An 18,718-nucleotide genomic window follows, 5' to 3' on the forward strand; every position below is an offset into this window, starting at 1 on the left:
GCTTCAATACTAAAAAACTTCAACAGTTTGAAGTTATCTAGTTGACAAGTGGCTTCTGTGGTGGTCAGCCAGTGTTCTAAAAATGTGCAAAATCTGGTGACTTAATGAAAAAAAATATTTTAGCAACCTTGGTTTTATCTCTTAGGCATTGAATATTTATATGCAAATCTTAATGTTAATGTGGTTAATGATTTTCGGGGAGGAGGAATCCGAATTTGATATTTTAAAGATGGCTTCACTGCCATTGTTTTGTGTCTTAATTGAAATTAAAATTTATTGTATTTTTAGGGAAAAAGTTGTTAATAGTCGTATTAATTAATGTATTAAAGGTGGAGAGGTGGAATTCTGTGATGGCAGGTATGTGAGGAATTTAAGAGCGGAATTGTTTCAAAAAGACAGAAAAGAATCTTCCCTGTAATTGATAAAAACTTCTGCCTCAGAATTTCCAACCACAGGACTTCAACTAGAACTGTTTTGTTACTCAAATTTAAATGTAACCCTTGACACATATGCGCATGGTGTGTGCGAGGCACATTTGGATCCATAAAGGAACAATGTGAGACATCTTACTAATATGTCTCCTAATGTGATCATTCACTTTTTTGTATCAAACACCGAAGTGTTGGAACTGATGAAGGATATTGATATACAACACCTTTGTACGGCTCAACTCCTGATCTTCGTCACATCAGGGATCTGTGCTGGTAGCCTATCGATGGCATTTGTTCAACCGATAATGACAACATGGTTTCCCATGATAAATCTTCAGATAATTCTTCTGTCTGTGACCTAAAAAAGGCAAACAACCCTCAGGTCTAACTACTAAAGTTACACAGAAGTGCAACCCCAAACGAGTCTGCATAAGGGTGGTCAGATCACTCTCATGACTATCACTAAGAAAAAGAATTTTATAGGCTTAGTAACCTTTTGCCACCTTCTTTTCCTTGATTTGACAATAGTGAACCTGTGACTGTCAAGCAATTCTCCCAATTTGGAATTGGAATCGATGGGAGATGTCACAGCCAAATTGGAAGAAATCACCTCAGTCTGTCAACCAACGGAAACTACTGCAACTCGACCACGATCAATATTCTCAAATGAGCTGCAGAAATTTCTATGTTCTAGAGACATCTCCACATTTCTTTTGTGGGAACCTCCTCCCTCAGCATCACCATATCGATGTTACCAGTGGTTTGCAGTTGTACCACCAAAAACTTTTTTTTCCCCAACGCCAGGATACTGAAATCAGAACGCCTCTCCCTCAGTCAGAACCTTCAAAATTTAGTACTCTATTTTAAACTATCCTTTAAACTATACAAATTGTACTTTTCAGTATAATTAAATAAAAGAATGAGTAGGTTCTGAAGATCTACAAAAAAAGAATGCACATGTAAGCAAAGTAGGGTTGAAATCTACTAAATATTTTATCATTTAAAAATTTGTTATTTTGAAAATTTGTCATTAATATAGCTCCCGTGTAAGATAGAGTGTTAGAAATTATTTAGTATTTATAGTTATTTCAGTTATCAGATGTTTGAATTATATATTTTATTTGTTTTTGGTTTCTTTTTAACAGATATATAAGTACTGGAAAACATATAGGAAAAATTTTAATAAAAGTTAGAGAAGAAGAATCAAGTAAAGTATACAAGCCATCTTTCTTAGAGAGACCTGTTAAAGCACAGTTTTACTGTGAAAGTAATAGGACTTATATTGTTGTAGGTATGATGAAGCATTATTTTATTTATCAGTTCTTATTTTAATATATAAGATAATTAATTTGTGTTCGTACATCAGTATTCTGTCTCTTTGTATGGTAGATTGTCACATAATAAATTATTTTCAGTTAATTTATGTTTACTTTATTACCAATATTGGTGGGTTGGTAAGTTAAGGCTGTTTTTATATTGTAAAATTGAAAAAGAGGGTAGAAATATAAAAGGTTTTATGAAGCTTTAACTATTTTAGGTACACCATTCCCTTTCTATTAAAGGTGTAGAAAAGATATTTTAAGTAATCATTTAATAAAGACTAATTCAAAATTTATATCTAGAAAAAAAATTATGTTTTAACACAATTTTACTGATGAGTATCATTAACAATTGATGTTTGAAGTGAAATATCTCAAGTCCTAGTGATAAAGAAATGCAGTATAAAGTAATTTAACAGATCATGGGTGTGAGGTAGGTAAAAAACTTATCCCTTATGTTTTAATGGTTTCAATGCACCTGGAGTACTTCAGGAATTTGTATCCTAAAAAATAAAGCGATTCAGTAGTGATAATTAAACCAGTTCCCATTATTCAAGAAAGTTAAGTATACTTTCATAATATATATTATTATAATTTTTTATTGTTTTATATTTGTTTTTTTTTTTTTTTTGGTGTGGGGAGGGGTTTAAGAGTATGAACTGTTGTGGTCATTAGCCCTTGTCCCAAACTAAAACATTCCCATCCTGCTTGAAAATAGCGACCTAGTCAGAAGACTAGTCTTGTCAGACAGTTCATCCAAAAAAATAGGTTTGTTACAGGACATTAAAACCCCAAAAGAAACACAAGATGATTATAGTGTATAGAGTCCTTGCCTCTTAAATACATTTCTAAAGAAATGTTGTCAAACCTATCAAAAACTGGTGTAAAGTCCTGCAGTTATTAAAGATTCTTCCTTACAAATAAATTTGTCAGAAACTTATAGAACCAACTACTTGAATAATATCTACTACCTAGGTTTTCCCGTAGGCCAACCTTTTCTGTCTTTATCCCACCCTCCTCACAGCCACCACCTCTGATGACAGGGCGTGAGGCTTCGGGTATGGAATCTTCATCCATTTTTGAAACCACAGAGAATGATTTACAGCTGAGATCCGATAATACTGGCTCAAAGGGAGTGGGGAATAGTGCATCCAAGACTTGATTGGACACACTCCCCACTGAAATATTTGGGGTGGTTAAAGTGCTTGCCCTCTCTTTTGGAGATTCACTGCTGCTTTTAGAGTTCCACTGTTGCTTATCCAACAGTATCTTTTTCTATTGTTATCATCTCATTTTGCTGGATTCCCTGAATGGGGATTTTCTCAATCTGTTCTTTGACTTGTGGTGCATTAGTTTTAGGTTTCCTCTGTGTTTTGCTTTATTTTTCTTCACCTACGAACTGGTCGAAGGCTCATCCCTCAGTAGTGAAGAATTCTTTTGTTTAATAACATCTGCTGCTTTATGTAACAGTTTTTGGCTGCTGTCTCTGGTTTGTCAATTATTAAATTTCTCATTAATAATATGTTCAACCATACTGGGTAAAGCTGCTGCTAGTTTTGAAATGACATTTTTCAGTTTGAAGGAAGTTGCAGAAGCTGCAATAACTTTTGAATAGGGTGTTATCTTTTGTGATCCACCATGAACAATTTTCCTCACTTCAATGTAGCTAACCTTTTGTATGGTCTTTACCTCTTGGATTGCTACTTCTTCCTTGTACATTGGACAGTTTTACAACCTTGCTAGATGGCCATGACAATTTACACAGATAGATGGATTTCTGCACAGATTATCTGGATGCAGTGGAGCATCACAAGCACAGATCTGTTTCCTTGTACAGTGTACTTCTGTATGTCCAAATCTCTGACATCCAAAGCACTGTAGTAGAGTCAGGGTGAAAGGACTGACATCCAATCAGTGGAAGGTAGTTTTTATCTTTTCTGTACAATTCGGTTTGTTAAGCATCAAGACATGCGATGCAGAGGGTACAACTTCTTTATTGAATTTTGGATTCCATCTTCGACACCTACAACTCCCTGTTCATTCAGTCCCTTGATGATTCCCTCCTCTGTGCAGTTCAACATGTCCCTGCACATGACTACCCCTTCAAGGTATTTAGAGTACTGTGTAGTGTAACCGCAATGTGTAGTGTAACCGCACTTCAATTTTCTTGGGCTTGGGTAACCGTGACGATTGTAAATCGTTGGCAGTTTAAATGAATAAACCTACACACTCTTTCCAACCTCTTTTTCTGTTCCTCCTGCAGTTTCCCTAATTATTCAAGCTGCCACAAAAGGACTAATCATGGCTAAATCCCTTTTCCTGTTGACCACTAAATATTTTTCTATCGCTATGCTGCTCTTTGATTGAAATTTAGTTGTATCCATTTTTACTATATTGGAAAACTCTACAGTCTTCCTTTGCTTTGCTTTTAAAAACAAAGGTTCTCCCAGGACGAGGGTTTTTAGATGGACTCTCTGCCACAAAAAGTGTGAAAGTAGAAAACTCTACAAATAAGTTAACACTAGTCAAGGTGTCACCAAGTGTAGGCAGAGAGGCAGTTGGGCATGCCCAGATCACTGTCTGGATTCCCCCAGTCAGCCGCCTACCACAGATTTAACCTGGGTCTGGAAATCAGGTAATGCCTTGACCCACTATACCAACGTCCCAGGACTCAAACATAGCAGTAAGGACTTCAACACCCTCATCCAAGAGACATTCCCTGCCAACCTATTTTCCTCTACTGGACACTCTTGGGTTGGGACACTCCAACCTAGTTTCCACTAACGGGTGGGGGGATAAGCACTCCACACAACGTCTTCAAAAACAGACCATGGTCATGCTTCCTGCATCCAATGCATGTAGCAAAACTGAGAAGCATAACTTTGACCAGCTCGTGACCGTCAATCTCATCCTCCAAAGGGGAGCTCTTGAACAATATCATTGCCTCGTTGGCCGACCTAAGTGAATGTACTGACTTGCTATGTCGTTGCTCGCCCCAGTCATGTATGTAGATGTAATCACATGGGTGAGAAGTTGGATTATGTCCGGAGCATAATTTTTCTTTTTTTTTATGTTACAAGCATCGACTGCTATGGTTGTTAGCCTTCGTCACAAACAAAAGGGGAAAATTCTACTATCCTGAAAAATAACTAGAAATTATTTAAAAAACATACTTAAAAATAAATGTGATAATAACTTAAAACTTACAAAACAAAGAAAGAAAACCATAAAAGTATTATCATATTGATATTAAACATATCACATTTGTTTATCTCCTAGATTTTAACCTACGCCATCCTCTTTTTATTTCTTTTCTCCATCCTCCTGATGGCGTCCACATCTGAAGACAGTGTATCTGAGATGTTGGAGGTGAAATCTCCTTCTATCTCCGATACCACAGATGTTGGTGAAGAGGATGTCCTATGGCTGGTACTGGATGACTCCGGCTCAAGTGGAACGGAGAATATTGCATCCGAGTCTAGATTGGATGCACTCTCCACTTAAATTATTGGGACGAGTGAAATGCTTGCCCTCACTGTTGGACTCCTTTGTGGTTTTGGAGGCTCCATAGCTACATGTTTAACGGTCCCTCTATCCAGGGCCTTGTTTGTCTTAACGGACCTGCATTGCACCAGGCTCAGACTTCTGTGTCCTTGTTACACTTTCCTTTACCTTATGATTGACCAAAGGACTGGTGTTTTTGGCCTTTCAGATGTTTCCTCAACATTCTTATGCACAACATGCATTACTGGCTGCATCTTGACAGGTCTTACTTGTTCCTTTGGGAGAGAAAATTTTAACATTTTTATAGATGATTCAATTATAGCTGCAAGGCTTGGTGCAAAGGTTGGAAAATAGTTTTTCTGCATTAAACTTTGGTGAAGAAGGGGTAGTGGTCGTTCCTGCATAATTTAATGTAGGTCAAGATCTTCAGCTGCTTACGGTTTTCCTTGCTTCAGGAAACCTGACCTTTTGTATGGTTTTTACCTCCTAAATTGCAGTTTCCATCTTGAAAATCAGACAGCTTGTAGAATGGCAGTTGTGTTTGTCCTTTTACAGTTGACACAAACTGGAGAGTCTTGGCAAAGTTAGCCTTCATGACTTTCTGCACCACAAACACAGATTTCTTGTCTTTCTCATCTGATTGCAGTGTGTTCAAAATGTTGGCACTTAAAACATCGCAAAGGTTGTGGTATGAAAGCTCTTACATCTGTGACATATGCCAGCATGTACTCTCTCAGGCAAGGAAGGTTATTGAATGTGAAGCAGAAGGTAGAATCTCATTCTTCTGATGATCAACCTTCTGAATTCAGTCACGCCTAAACTCAACAATTCTTCTGCTATTTTTTTTTTTTTTTTTAGTACAGTTCAGTTTATCACAATAAACGACAACCCTGTTAGGTGAGTTAATGGTGCCATACGATTGAACAAGCACTGGGAACTGATCATCTTCTTTAATGCCAGAATTTTTAGTGTTTGGCCGTCACTTACATTTTCAATGGCAGACCATTATTTGTCTTGCATATTTCTTTAACAGAGCCATCAACACACCTTGTAATCTCATGAGCATTCAAGAATGGACTTATTTTATGAAAGTTACCATTCTCTCTCATAATCACAAGATAACACTCAAACATAAATAAATAAAATTAAAATAAATAAATAAGCAAAAATGTGTACTTACTAAAACTGAATTCTTCTGTACATCTGTGATCTTTGGAAGCCTTTCAAAATTAAAAAAATAATTTTTTTCTTCCATTCTGCTATTAAAACACGAATTTTCAATAAATAAATAAAAAATTTTAAGCAAACTGGACTTTTATTATTTTTTTTAAATAAAGAAAATTAGCAATTGTTGCGTGCAGCTGTAGAAGATACATAACTTACTGCCATCATTACACCTGTTCTTTGGTTATTTAACTTTACTATTTCCCTATGCTACTAAAATAAATTGTTTCCATACACGCTATTAATAAAGTTTACTTAAATTACTTTATGAAATATTAGAACAGAAAATATTTTTAAAAATATGTATTTATTATCTTTATAGATGTATTTTTTCTCATCTATTGTAAATGATTATTTGAGAACAAATATGTTATGTATAAAAAAATTAACAAGAATCATGAAGTTCTTTCCATAACATTAACTAAGTACGAGAGGTGGATCAAAAAATAAGTTACATCCTTGCTGTGTTCTTGAACTGAAAGGGATATACTAAAGTCTTGTGGTGGCAGTACTGGTTGTGTTGTTATCTTCATGTTCCCCCAGCAACAATTCTGTACGACATTCAGTATGTATGTAGTGTCATTGTCAATATGGCGTGTTCTAGAGGTTTTGTCCAGTATATAAGCACGTTCAGTAGTCCAATTTTTGTGGGCAAAAGATTACAATTGTGAAATTCATTGCCAAATTGATGAGGTATATGGTGAGAATGCAATGTCATGCCCCATCATCACATAATGGTGCCAAATGTTAAGAAACAGAAGAACAAATGTGACTGACGAACTGTGTGCTGGGTATCCTTCAATTGCAAATACGATGGGTAACACAGAATCCATGAATGAAATGATCTTGGGTAAACGACGCATTAAAATTAGAGAGATTGCAACTGAACTTAACATCAGTTATGGTAGTGTGTTTGTGATTAATCACAATCGTTTGGTTACTGTAAGATGTGTGCATGATGGATGACACATCTGTTGACTGACAACCACAGATATCAGTGTTTTGCATCTGCTCTTTTTTTCTTCAAAATTGTTCCAGGACTAGTCTACAGTTTTTGAAACAAATCATCACAGGGGATGAGAGCTAGGTTCATTAGATTCCTGAGACTAAACAAGCATCACATTAATGGAGACAAAAATTTGGTGCAGCCAAAAAAAGTGAAAATATCCCCACTTGTTTGAAAGGTTATGCTGACAGTCTTTTTTGATTCTAAGGGAGTTGTTTAGAGTGAAACCAACCTCTGCTAGCTGTAAAATTCTCAATATTCCTGTTAAAGATATTTGTTTCGCCTTTGTAATGCAGATCTCAGTAGAAAATACAAAACACTTTTCCCTTTTTTTCTTTAATTCAAGTAAATTCTTGCTTTAATTCAAGGAATTTTCTGGATTTTGGTTCACAAAACGATCGTCTTTCTGAAGAACCACCAAGCAATAAATCCTTTTCATTTGCTAATTTGTAATATACAACTTATTGATGTCATATTTTTTTATCTGCTGCTCAGTTACTGATAATTTCAGTTTCTGATACAACTTTTCAGCAATGGTAAATGAATGGAGCAGTTTTTTGTTTGCAAACGTAACTTTCAATCAAAAGGTATATTTTTTAAAACAAGAGGGAGTGTGACCAAGATGTGACATGTTTCCGGTTTGAAGTCAACTACGTAGCCTACTGAAAGGTAAATGAAAAGTGTGAAGGAAGCTCACTCAAAATGAATAAAACTAAAAACTGGAATGTATTTCCAGAAACTCATTTCATTCTACTCGTATGTATACTGTTACAGAATAAAGAACTAATAATAGAGACATAACAGTATTAACCCTTTTACTCTACCTCTAGTAGCAGAGGCAGTTATTATAATAAAATTCATCTTTGTTTACATGTCGTACCTGTTTTTGTAAAACCTTTCATGGTTACAGTTGTACACGACATTTGCTTGTAAAATAATAATCAAATATAATACATCATTCATGCAGTAGTAATCATTCGAATTAGACCCACAACATGAAATTTTTAGTACGAAATCATGAAAAATTTTACCAGGCTATTAATTATATATATATATATATATATATATATAGTGTTGTGTCTGTGCAATATGATCTGAATTTTGAACTCAAGTGATGTAAAAGATTGTTTAATTTGACCTGTACGTAATAATACATATTATAGATCATAACAGGAATGAGTAGATATACTGCTCCACAAAGTACGCCATATTTGCTAGTGATATTTAATCCTATAATAATGTGATATAAAGATAATTAAAATATTTTATGATTCCCAAAAAGCAATTAAAAATATATAAAATGTAGCTAAGATAAATCATCTCAACTAATTTCTTCTCAAAAGTAGTTAAAATTTGTCAGAAGTGTAAGTAATTGTCTAGATTAGTTAATAAATAACCAATAATTTTTATCAAAATTATTAATTAGTGTTATATTATTACTGAAATATTGTCTAAGTAGGCATAATCCATTTTTTATATTGTAGTTTAAAATTTTCTCAGAAAAGCAAGTATGGTTTATCATGTTTAAGTAGAGTATGTTAATTGTTTTCATTAACTGAAGTACATTTACTACTTAATTCTAAAGTATTATTTGTGAAAATGAACGTTTATTTTGAAATAAAGAGATAAGTACATGTCATTCAAAATATTGTCCACTGTTAGCTACAACTTTTTTCCATCTTTCTGATAAAAGACTGAGTCGGGAAGATTACTTGTCTTTTGAGGCTATCTTTGAATCAAGTCATTGTTTGATATCTTCAAAAGAACTGAAGTGCTGGTCAGACGGTGATTTTACATGGATTGAAACAAGTGGAAATCAGGAGAAACATCTGGTAAATACGGCGGTAAGTGTGGTAGAACATCCCATCTGAGCAGTTCTAGCATTTTCTTGACCTGTTATGTGACATGTGGCCAAGTGTTGTCATGTTTGAAAATCACTTTGTTATATCTTTTGGTGTATTCCGGTTGTTTCTCTTTTAATTCTCAGTTTAACTGCACTAGTTGTTGGTAACGATCTAAATAATGGCTTCATCAAATTTTAGTAGCTCAACAGACCACACTCTTGTGATCCTACCAGATACAGAGCAATACCTTCGAACAATGGATATTTGTTTACTGTTGATCCTGATGGTTGGCCAGGCTTGTATCATGATTTTTTGCACCTGGGGTTATTGTGAAGTATCCATCTTTCATCGCTAGTGATGATACAATGTAAAAATCCTTTCTTCTTTGTGAAAGCAGCAGTTCACATGTTAGAAGATGCCTTTTGATGTCCTTTGGCTTCAGTTCATAAGGTACCCACTTTCCTTGCTTTTGAACCATTCCCATTGAATTCATTTAGAGATGGCCATTTCGGTCACAATTAATGCTTCTGCCAATTCTTAAGCATTTGATATTGACTTTGTCCAGCAATCCCTCCAATTCTTTGTCTTCAAACTTTTTTGATTGGCCAGGGTACTCCTAGTCTTCCAAATCAAAATCTCCACTCTTGAATCATCAATACTCACAAGTTGAAATCGATGGAGCATAATAACCGTAAGCTTTGGAGAGCAAATGAAGACTTTCAGCTGCCAATTTCTTCAAATGGAAACAAAAAAGTTACGCTTCCCACAAATTTGTTTTTATTGGCACAAAATTCATTATGCTAAAAAAATATTTTGTTTACACTTTGACGCAAGTGAGATGGATGAATGTCTGTCTCGCTTCAATTTCTGTATGACTTCAGGTGCAGATAGATGTATATAAAAAAATGTCAGATTCACCTTCAATAGCAATAAAGCTCTGAGTTATGGTACCCTGAGATGTATTTAATCTAGTAATATTTAATCTAGAACAATATTGATGCTGTTTTTTCATTAAATTGCTTCGACTAACTTAAAATTCATGTTTTTATCACAGTATAAAATAAATGTAACATAAGCATTTTTATACACTTATGTAGTTATTATATAATAAAGTATGTATACATTTAGGATTTAAATTTATTTTAATCTGCTTTGGAATGTTTGAAATATAAATAACATATACCATATAAATTCATTAAGATATGTTAATGAAGGCAGCAAAAAGAGAACAGAAATGGATATGCAGGTGTAAATATGTAACATACATATGTAAATTCATTCTTATTTATTCATGAATCTTATTCTTGAGCTTAATTAGGTTTTATTTAAGAAAATTACAACAAATTTGAAACTTTGCAGGCGGTTTGGGTGGATTTGGACTTGAGCTTGTTGACTGGTTGATTCACAGAGGTGCTAGGAATTTGGTAATTACATCGAGAACTGGTATAAGAAGTGGATATCAAGCCATGCGAATGCGAGTTTGGAAAAAGCATAATGTAAGAATTGAAATCAGCACCCTTCCACTCACATCACACAGTGAAGTGGAAAAACTGTTGATCAAAGCCAGTCGATTAGGACCTGTCGCTGGAATTTTTAATCTGGCAGTGGTATGTAGTTGTAGTAGTTTTTAAGTTTTGGTTTTATTCTTATAAACATCCTTAGTAATGAATATGGTGTAGTAAGGGAAGACTTTGGTGTACTTACCAGTCTGTGGCGTTTCAAACCCTTGACTTGTTTACAGTTAATGGTGCATTTGCTTTAAATTAAATTCAAATTAATGTTTATATAATGAAACTATTTGCTCTTTGAATTCAATAAATGGCACTGCCTCAGGAATAATCTGCCTGATACTGGACAAAATAAACTACTAAATTGCAAATTAAGCATGAAGCCTTTAATAAGAAAATATAATAGTAAAAAATATTCAATTTTTTTAAAACCAGCGGTCTCACCAGATATTCCCATAAACTGTGCCATTTCCTTTGCTACAGCTCGTAGAAGGTTTTTATCCATAAGGTAGTTTGGCAAAACTGCTGAACACTTCAGCATGATAAATCGCATGTTTTGATTTAATTTTTTTTTTTAGTTAACCTATGTTTAGTGTTTGTACATTTAATAATAAATATATTGATTACAATGAATAATGACAAATTCATATGTGATTACAACATATCTTGTAGGACTAACAATTATAATAAATTTTATTTGATTATAACCATTGATACTATTATTTAATTGCACTCAGATTATTTATAACTTATACAGATAGCAAAAGTTTGGAAAGGAAATGGTGAATAAATAAATTTTTATTGTGTTTTGTGTGTGTGTATATATATATATTTTTTTATATACATATACCGGTATAATACTTACATATAATGTAGTTTATTAATACTTATATATAATACTTTTTTTTAAACTAGTGTTACTTAAAAAATCATTGACAGAATAATATTTTACTTTTAATAAATTTGTAGGAAAATTTTTAAAGTGGTCCAGTAATAAAAATGACAACAGAAGCATAATAATACCCTTTCTTATATTTCGAAGTTGAGAGTTTTAAGGTTTAAATCATAGCAAAGGTTACTTACATGCGGATTTGAATACCGATATTCTTTGGTGGCTGGGTTTCAATTAACCACACATCTCAGGGATGGTCGACCTGAGACTGTACAAGACTACATTTACATTTATACATAACAGTCTGAGTCAGTGCTTCATGAAGTGATTAAAATACAGAAATATGGAGAATGCAATTGATTTTTAAACTAAAATTACGCATTTAAATCTATTTAGCTTGTATAATCACTGCTTCTTTTAATGTTTTGGTATTATGTTTAATTTTTATTAATTACTTTGTATAATCAGTTAAATTTTTATTTTAACCATCTCACCTCCACCGATTCAGATGTTCTTGTAATTTTTACAGGAATTAAAAGATGCCTTATTTGAAAACATGGAGGCTACAGATTTTGTGACGTCACTGAAACCAAAAGCGCATGTTACTCGCCTGCTTGATGAAGTGTCTAGAGAGATGTGCCCGCACCTTGAACAATTTGTTGTATTTTCAAGTGTAAGCTGTGGCAGAGGAAATGAAGGTCAGACTAATTATGGAATGGCAAATTCTATAATGGAAAGAATTTGTGAAAGACGGCGTAAACAGAATTATCATGGTTTAGCGATTCAGTGGGGTGCGGTAGGAGATGTTGGTTTGGTCGCTGAAATAAGGGAAGGAAATAATGAAATCGTTATAGGTAAGATTTTTTACTAAAAAGTTTGATATTAAAAGTTCTTTTAATTGTTACAGATGTGTGTAAAATTCATACCTTCAAATAGAGAATTTTAACACTGTTATGATAAGTTATGACTCCTGATGGAGTTTTTCTAAATTTTTAACATCAGTAATATTTTTTAAAGATATGGAGTAAAGTATGGAGGGTACGTTTACCATGGAAATAAATATAACTTTACCATGGAAAAATACACCTTTTAAGTATAAGAGAATCATTGTACATTAAAATGCAGGTACACATAATTATATTATATTATTTGGTAAGAAATGTGGTCTTTTCAAAACTTTTATGCATCTTTTTTTCTTATTTACCTATGAAAATTAACTAGCATACAGAAACACTTAAGACATGTTTAAATGAAATAAAAATCTAGAACTAGTTGTATACTTTGATTGTTAAACAGTCATCAGTAGATGTTGATAGATCGGTAAAAGTACACAGAAATAAAAAAAAAAAAAAACATAAAATAAGTTAAATGACATAAAAAATAAAATAAAAAAATCTGACAACAAAGTTGTAATACTTTACTGACATTGGTTATTTTTATTCTTGTATAGTGGAAAAATGATTATACATGAAAAAATTTACCTAAAATTTGTTTTTTGAGGTGGGGATAATTTAAGATGAGTTTTATTGTAAAATTATCATTTTATGTTTAATTAAACCCAAAAAAGTTTTGGAAAATTTAAAAATTGATATTTTTAAAGTTTGATCGGCTCCTTACCCCATATTGCCCCCACAGAATTTTTTTTTTTTTTTTGATTGCTTGCATTACTACTATGCCTAGCAAGACATTTAACAAATTTGGTTAGAAAATATGCAATAAATAAAAAAAAAAATAGTTTTTATAATGTTTGGGGAAGGGGTAATTTTAGGCAAATTTTTAAAAAAATGGTAAGATAAGTGTGCACTTGTGTACTGAGCTTAGTAGAAAGTGGGGTTATGTTTGCAAAATTTTGTGAAAATTGACTCCCACCAAGAAAAACCCCACCCACTGTAGATATTGATCCCAAAATTTTACCAACAAACTGCCCATATGCACAACCCTCTGTAAAAAACTTTATCAAAATTGGTTTATCCAGACAAAAGTTTTTAACCAGGAAAGTAAAATCTTAAAACTATTTATAAAAAAGTAAAATAAAAACTGTTAAATGGAAAGTAATATGATTTTGCTTTGGACAATCTAAGCCAAAAGGTGAAGAGATAAATTACCGTATTTATTCAAGTACCCCCGCACTTTTTTTCTTGGAATTGGGAAAAAATAAGGGTGTGGGACTTACTTGAAACATAGCCTTTACCCAGGATAATTTATATAAAGTAAACGCTTTCTTGGAAGTAAATTCATCCACATAAATATAGTTACATTAGGGTTTCATTTATCAATACCAGATGCCGCTTATACAGAATACATCCTTAATTATTAACATCCTGTTCATATTATCGATAGGAACGAAGTTACAGTATTTTTATAAAACTGATTCATTCTGTATAGGCTGCATCCGGTTCTAATGACACTACAGTTACGGTATCAGTTACCCATCGCCGTCTTGTCTGTTCGCCATAATCATTGTACTGTTTGTATATGTGGATGGTTATGTGCATTTAATCTGTTTAGTTAACTTGTAAAGTTTAATACGATGATTTATTTTAATGACAGCATTAAAATGAGTACAATAGGACAGCATCTACGATCTTTTACAGTAAATGAAAAACTGCGCGTTATAGAAGAGGCTGAAAAAATTGGAAATCGGGCGGCAGGAAGAAAATTTGACATAGATGAAAGCGGCATTCGAGACTGGTGTAAGAAGAAACAGCTTCTGGTGATAGTCACTGGTAATAAAAGGGCTTTTTGTGGCTTAAAACCAAAATATACAGACTAGAAAAAAAATTGTATGATTTTGTTATGGAAAAAAGGAAATGCGGTTATGCTGTCATGACAGAAATGAGTCGATCATATGCTCGTGAAATTGCTAAATCATTGATTAAAGTTGATTTTAAAGCAAGCTGTGGATGGATAACATGAGTTTTTGCACGAAATGATTTGTCAATAAGACGAAAGACGACCATTTCTCAACGACTTCCAGACGCATATAAACAAAAAAATTACATTTTTACAAATACATAATAAATCTTAGAAAAGGCTATTTGCCTTCTCAAATAGGAAACACTGATCAAACCCCTGTATATTTTGAAATGCCATTTGACAAAACCATAAACAAAAAAGGTGAAAAAACTGTTACGATTTGCACTGGTAGTAATGAAAAACAAAGGTGTAGTGTTATGCTTAGCATTACTTCTGATGGATCAAAATTAACTCTGTACATTGTTTTTAAAAGAAAAACTCTTCCTACCGTACAGGTAAATGGAGTTATTATCAGAGCACAGGAATCAGGTTGGATGGACGAAACCTTAATTTTAGATTGGATCAGGTGTGTATGGCAAAAGCGATCAGGAGATTTACTTAATAAAAAAAAAACCAGTATGCTAGTAATGGATAGTTATCAGGGGCATACAACTAATAAAGTGAAAGACATTTTAAAAAAGGGTATGACAGACCAAGTAATAATTCCAGGCGGATTGACATCTCTGTTGCAACCACTAGAGGTCTGCATTAATTAACTGTTCAAATCTGCATTAAAACAACTGTACAGTAAATGGATAGCTGATGAAAATTTCTTTCACGCCTACAGGAAGAATCAAACACCTAGATTTGTGTTTGAATGAAAGATGCTTGGGAAGGTATTTCCACGGAAAAGTTTAAAAAAAAGTGGAATATCTAATGAACTTGATGGTAGTGAAGACGATCACCTTTGGCAGAGCAATGTGGAGACTACCGGTAACTCTTCTACAGACATTGACAGTGACAGTGATTAATTAAAAATAAAATCCCATATTAAAGTGTATTGAAATGATCCTTTTCAACATAATACTTTCTTTTCGTTTTACTGGCCCACTGATTCTGAACTAAACTAGTACTTACGGTAATTAATTAATTATTAATGCAATATTAATATTGTAATTTAAATGAACGAATTAAATGCTTTATGAATATTTTATGAATATATTTTATGAATATTTTGCTTTATGAATATTAATGTGCTTTCTGAATATTTTCGTATTTACGTATTTTTTTATCATATCTGTTGCACTTTAAAATACCCGTATACACTCAATTTTTTTTTTAGATTTTCGGTCCGGAAAATTGAGGTGCAGGGCTTATTTGGTGGTGGGGGGTACTCAAATAAATATGGTACTTTAAATACAACAATATTAATTAATTCAAAAACATCCTACATATTTTAGATTGAATTGTAAGGTTTATAAAATCACTTTTCAGTTTACAGTAAAAGTACACATATTGATAACACATATTACCAACAATCCTTTCCATCCAGAGCATCATATAAGAGCAGCTTTTGATGTCGATTTTTTAAGGCAAATCACTTCAACAGGAATCTTATCTCAAATAACTGGATTTTGTAAAAATTCAAACTGATGATTTTGCTGAGGAAATCATATCTACATTGGTAAATTAAAAAAAAAAATTGGTATCATCAACCCATAAAAAAGATTGTTAGTTATCAAGTACCATGAATTCTCACTTCTCAAAACTTCTTTCTAAAATTAATAAAAGTAGATAATATGTATGAATTGGTGGGTAAAAAAAATTTTATTAGTGAAACTTTAAATAAGTTTTGTAAAACAAGAACATAGGCATTCAAAAAAATTGAAGTTGACCATTTAATGTTGCAATGTTTTACTACTCCAGTTTTTATTTTTATTTATTTTTCTTGTGCAAATTTATACAGAATTTGATTAAAAAATTGCAAAAAATAACTGGAATATGTCAGTTAAATGATTTTGATTATAAAATGATTATGATCTCAAGATCTCATGATTAAATAAATCATTATGTTTTCAAGTAAATGAGAATAGTGAGCAGTAAAAATGGAACAAATTTTAGTTTGTTAATTAATACATAAGCATGTGCAGAAAATTTCACTTCCAAATATAAAACCACTAAATTGGAATGATTCTGGATAATAAATATTAATATTGTAATAGCAAGTGAAGTGATTACACTTGTAACAAGTGAAGTGTACACTTGTTCAGATTATTTTTCTTATCAAGAAGAATATTGCATTAATTTTTTTTTTTTATAAACTAAAATTGCAAACTTTCATTTTATAAACTAAAATTGCAAACTTTCATTTTATAAACTAAACCACTGCAAGTTTTGGGTAATGTTTTTGAATTGCAAAAATGTTAAAAAAGGTCCAACCTTTTTTTGGAGTTTTCAAAAACGTATTTGCAGACTGTTATATTGGCATGTGGGAGTCAAATGTTTAAAAAATTGATTTTAATTACATTTTTAACTATTTTTTAGTTAATGAATATATAATTTACACACCATCTATGATAAAAAGCATGAAGATTTATGTTTAATTATCATTACATTAGATTATTAGGTTGTAATAATAATATAGTCGCTTATTTCATTATGAAAGAATTAAGTTTTTCTGATCAAATTTTTTAATGGTAAATTTTAGGTGGCACGTTGCAGCAGAAAATTCAAGATTGTCTAAATGTGCTGAATACATTTCTACTTTCTCCTCATGCTGTTGTTTCTAGCATTGTTGTTGCAGAGAAGTCTACAGGATTCAGTAGAAGCGGCACCATTCTTGATGTAATATTTAATATTCTAGGTAATTTCAGAGACAATTTGTATTTACATATTTTGTGGATTCCTTCAATTTATACAATGCTTGCTAAATTACTACAACTAATTTAGTAGCTGTATAGTGCAGCAGTTATTTCTTCTACATATAACTGGTTCAGATGTATTTAGTTATTTTTTAATATTCTGGGTAGTAAATTTGCATTCATCATCAGGCCTTCTAAGAAATTTCTATAAGTATAATGAATTTAACTTAAGTTGTGTTTGTTATGATTTTGCAAGAGTTTTCTGTACATTAACTCTTTTGCTTCTTTTATTTCCTTCTGAATTAAAGTTCACTCGAATAAGGCATCTTTTATAGTATAACTTTTCAAATGGATTATATAAATGATCGTATTTCATTAAATAAATTAATTAAGTAAACAATCTTATTTAATTTCAATGATTTTGAAGCTCTACAGCTTCAAGATAATTTATGTTGTCGCCTTTAGGTAGACAGTATAAAATGGTCTTGAAACTGTACAGCTTCAAGATTATTTTATACAAATGCTTGTAACTCGAGACTTCTTTATCTGTGGACCATATTAACTTTATTTAATAGGAGGCATAAGCAGACGTCTGATTTTTCTATTACATATTATGAAACCTTTTTATGGATTTGCCAGAGCATTATCCATTAACAATAAGATGTGGTAACTTGTTTCCAGGATGCATGATTTCCATTCATCTGAATTGCCATGACAGACAGAATAAGAATGATAGTTAAGGAACTATGAAATAAAAATAAAAATTTAAGTGTGCATCATGTGAACTTTATTGGTTGTTAAAAGAGTGTATCCTAGCTTAATTTTGCATTTTCAGATTGTAACATGTTTTACTTTATGCTACTTATGACACAACAATACAGAGATTATCATTTTATTGTGCAATAACGAGGAGTATGCAATTTTTTTTGTTGTTTGAATATTTTTTTTAAATTTTTTTCATGTAAAGCTGGTCTTATCTATGTTAAAAATTTGCTGCAGTTCCATTTCATGTGTACATGAAAAATTTGTTTTTGGGTTTTCCAGAAAAAGAACTGAACTCTGTAGTTCTTTACTTTCAGTTTTATTCACTATTCAGTGTCAGTTTCAAAATCCAAACAGCTTACTTAAATTCTTTATGTTTAAATCAGGTAATATCAATTCTGGTTGTAAATTATTATTTCAGCAAGTGAATTTATTGTCTGTTTAATAATATATAAACAAACAATTTTAACCAGGTATTTATTACACATTGTGTTTCTATTCTGTACAAATTAAATTAAAAAAAAGAAGTTATGAGTTGGATGCCATAATTAGAAGTAATGTACTTGCTACTTAAAATTTTAACTAGATACATAAAAGCAGCAGTACAAACTGTAGAGCTTCTGAATCGATG

General features: G+C 32.2%; 1 protein-coding gene across 2 annotated transcripts in view; it reads left to right on the forward strand.

Moving 5' to 3' along the window:
- Window positions 1–18,718, forward strand: part of LOC142323491 (fatty acid synthase-like) — a 232,107-nt gene that overhangs the window by 178,672 nt on the left and 34,717 nt on the right. For both annotated transcript variants that reach the window (XM_075363214.1, XM_075363215.1), the window contains 4 exons: window positions 1,577–1,722; window positions 10,688–10,935; window positions 12,258–12,582; window positions 17,172–17,327. In XM_075363214.1, the coding sequence (XP_075219329.1) occupies window positions 1,577–1,722; window positions 10,688–10,935; window positions 12,258–12,582; window positions 17,172–17,327 (875 nt within the window). The remainder of the gene's footprint in view (window positions 1–1,576; window positions 1,723–10,687; window positions 10,936–12,257; window positions 12,583–17,171; window positions 17,328–18,718) is intronic.

The sequence above is a fragment of the Lycorma delicatula genome, chromosome 4, assembly GCF_047948215.1.
Source record: "Lycorma delicatula isolate Av1 chromosome 4, ASM4794821v1, whole genome shotgun sequence".
In the NCBI taxonomy this organism is placed as follows: domain Eukaryota; kingdom Metazoa; phylum Arthropoda; class Insecta; order Hemiptera; family Fulgoridae; genus Lycorma; species Lycorma delicatula.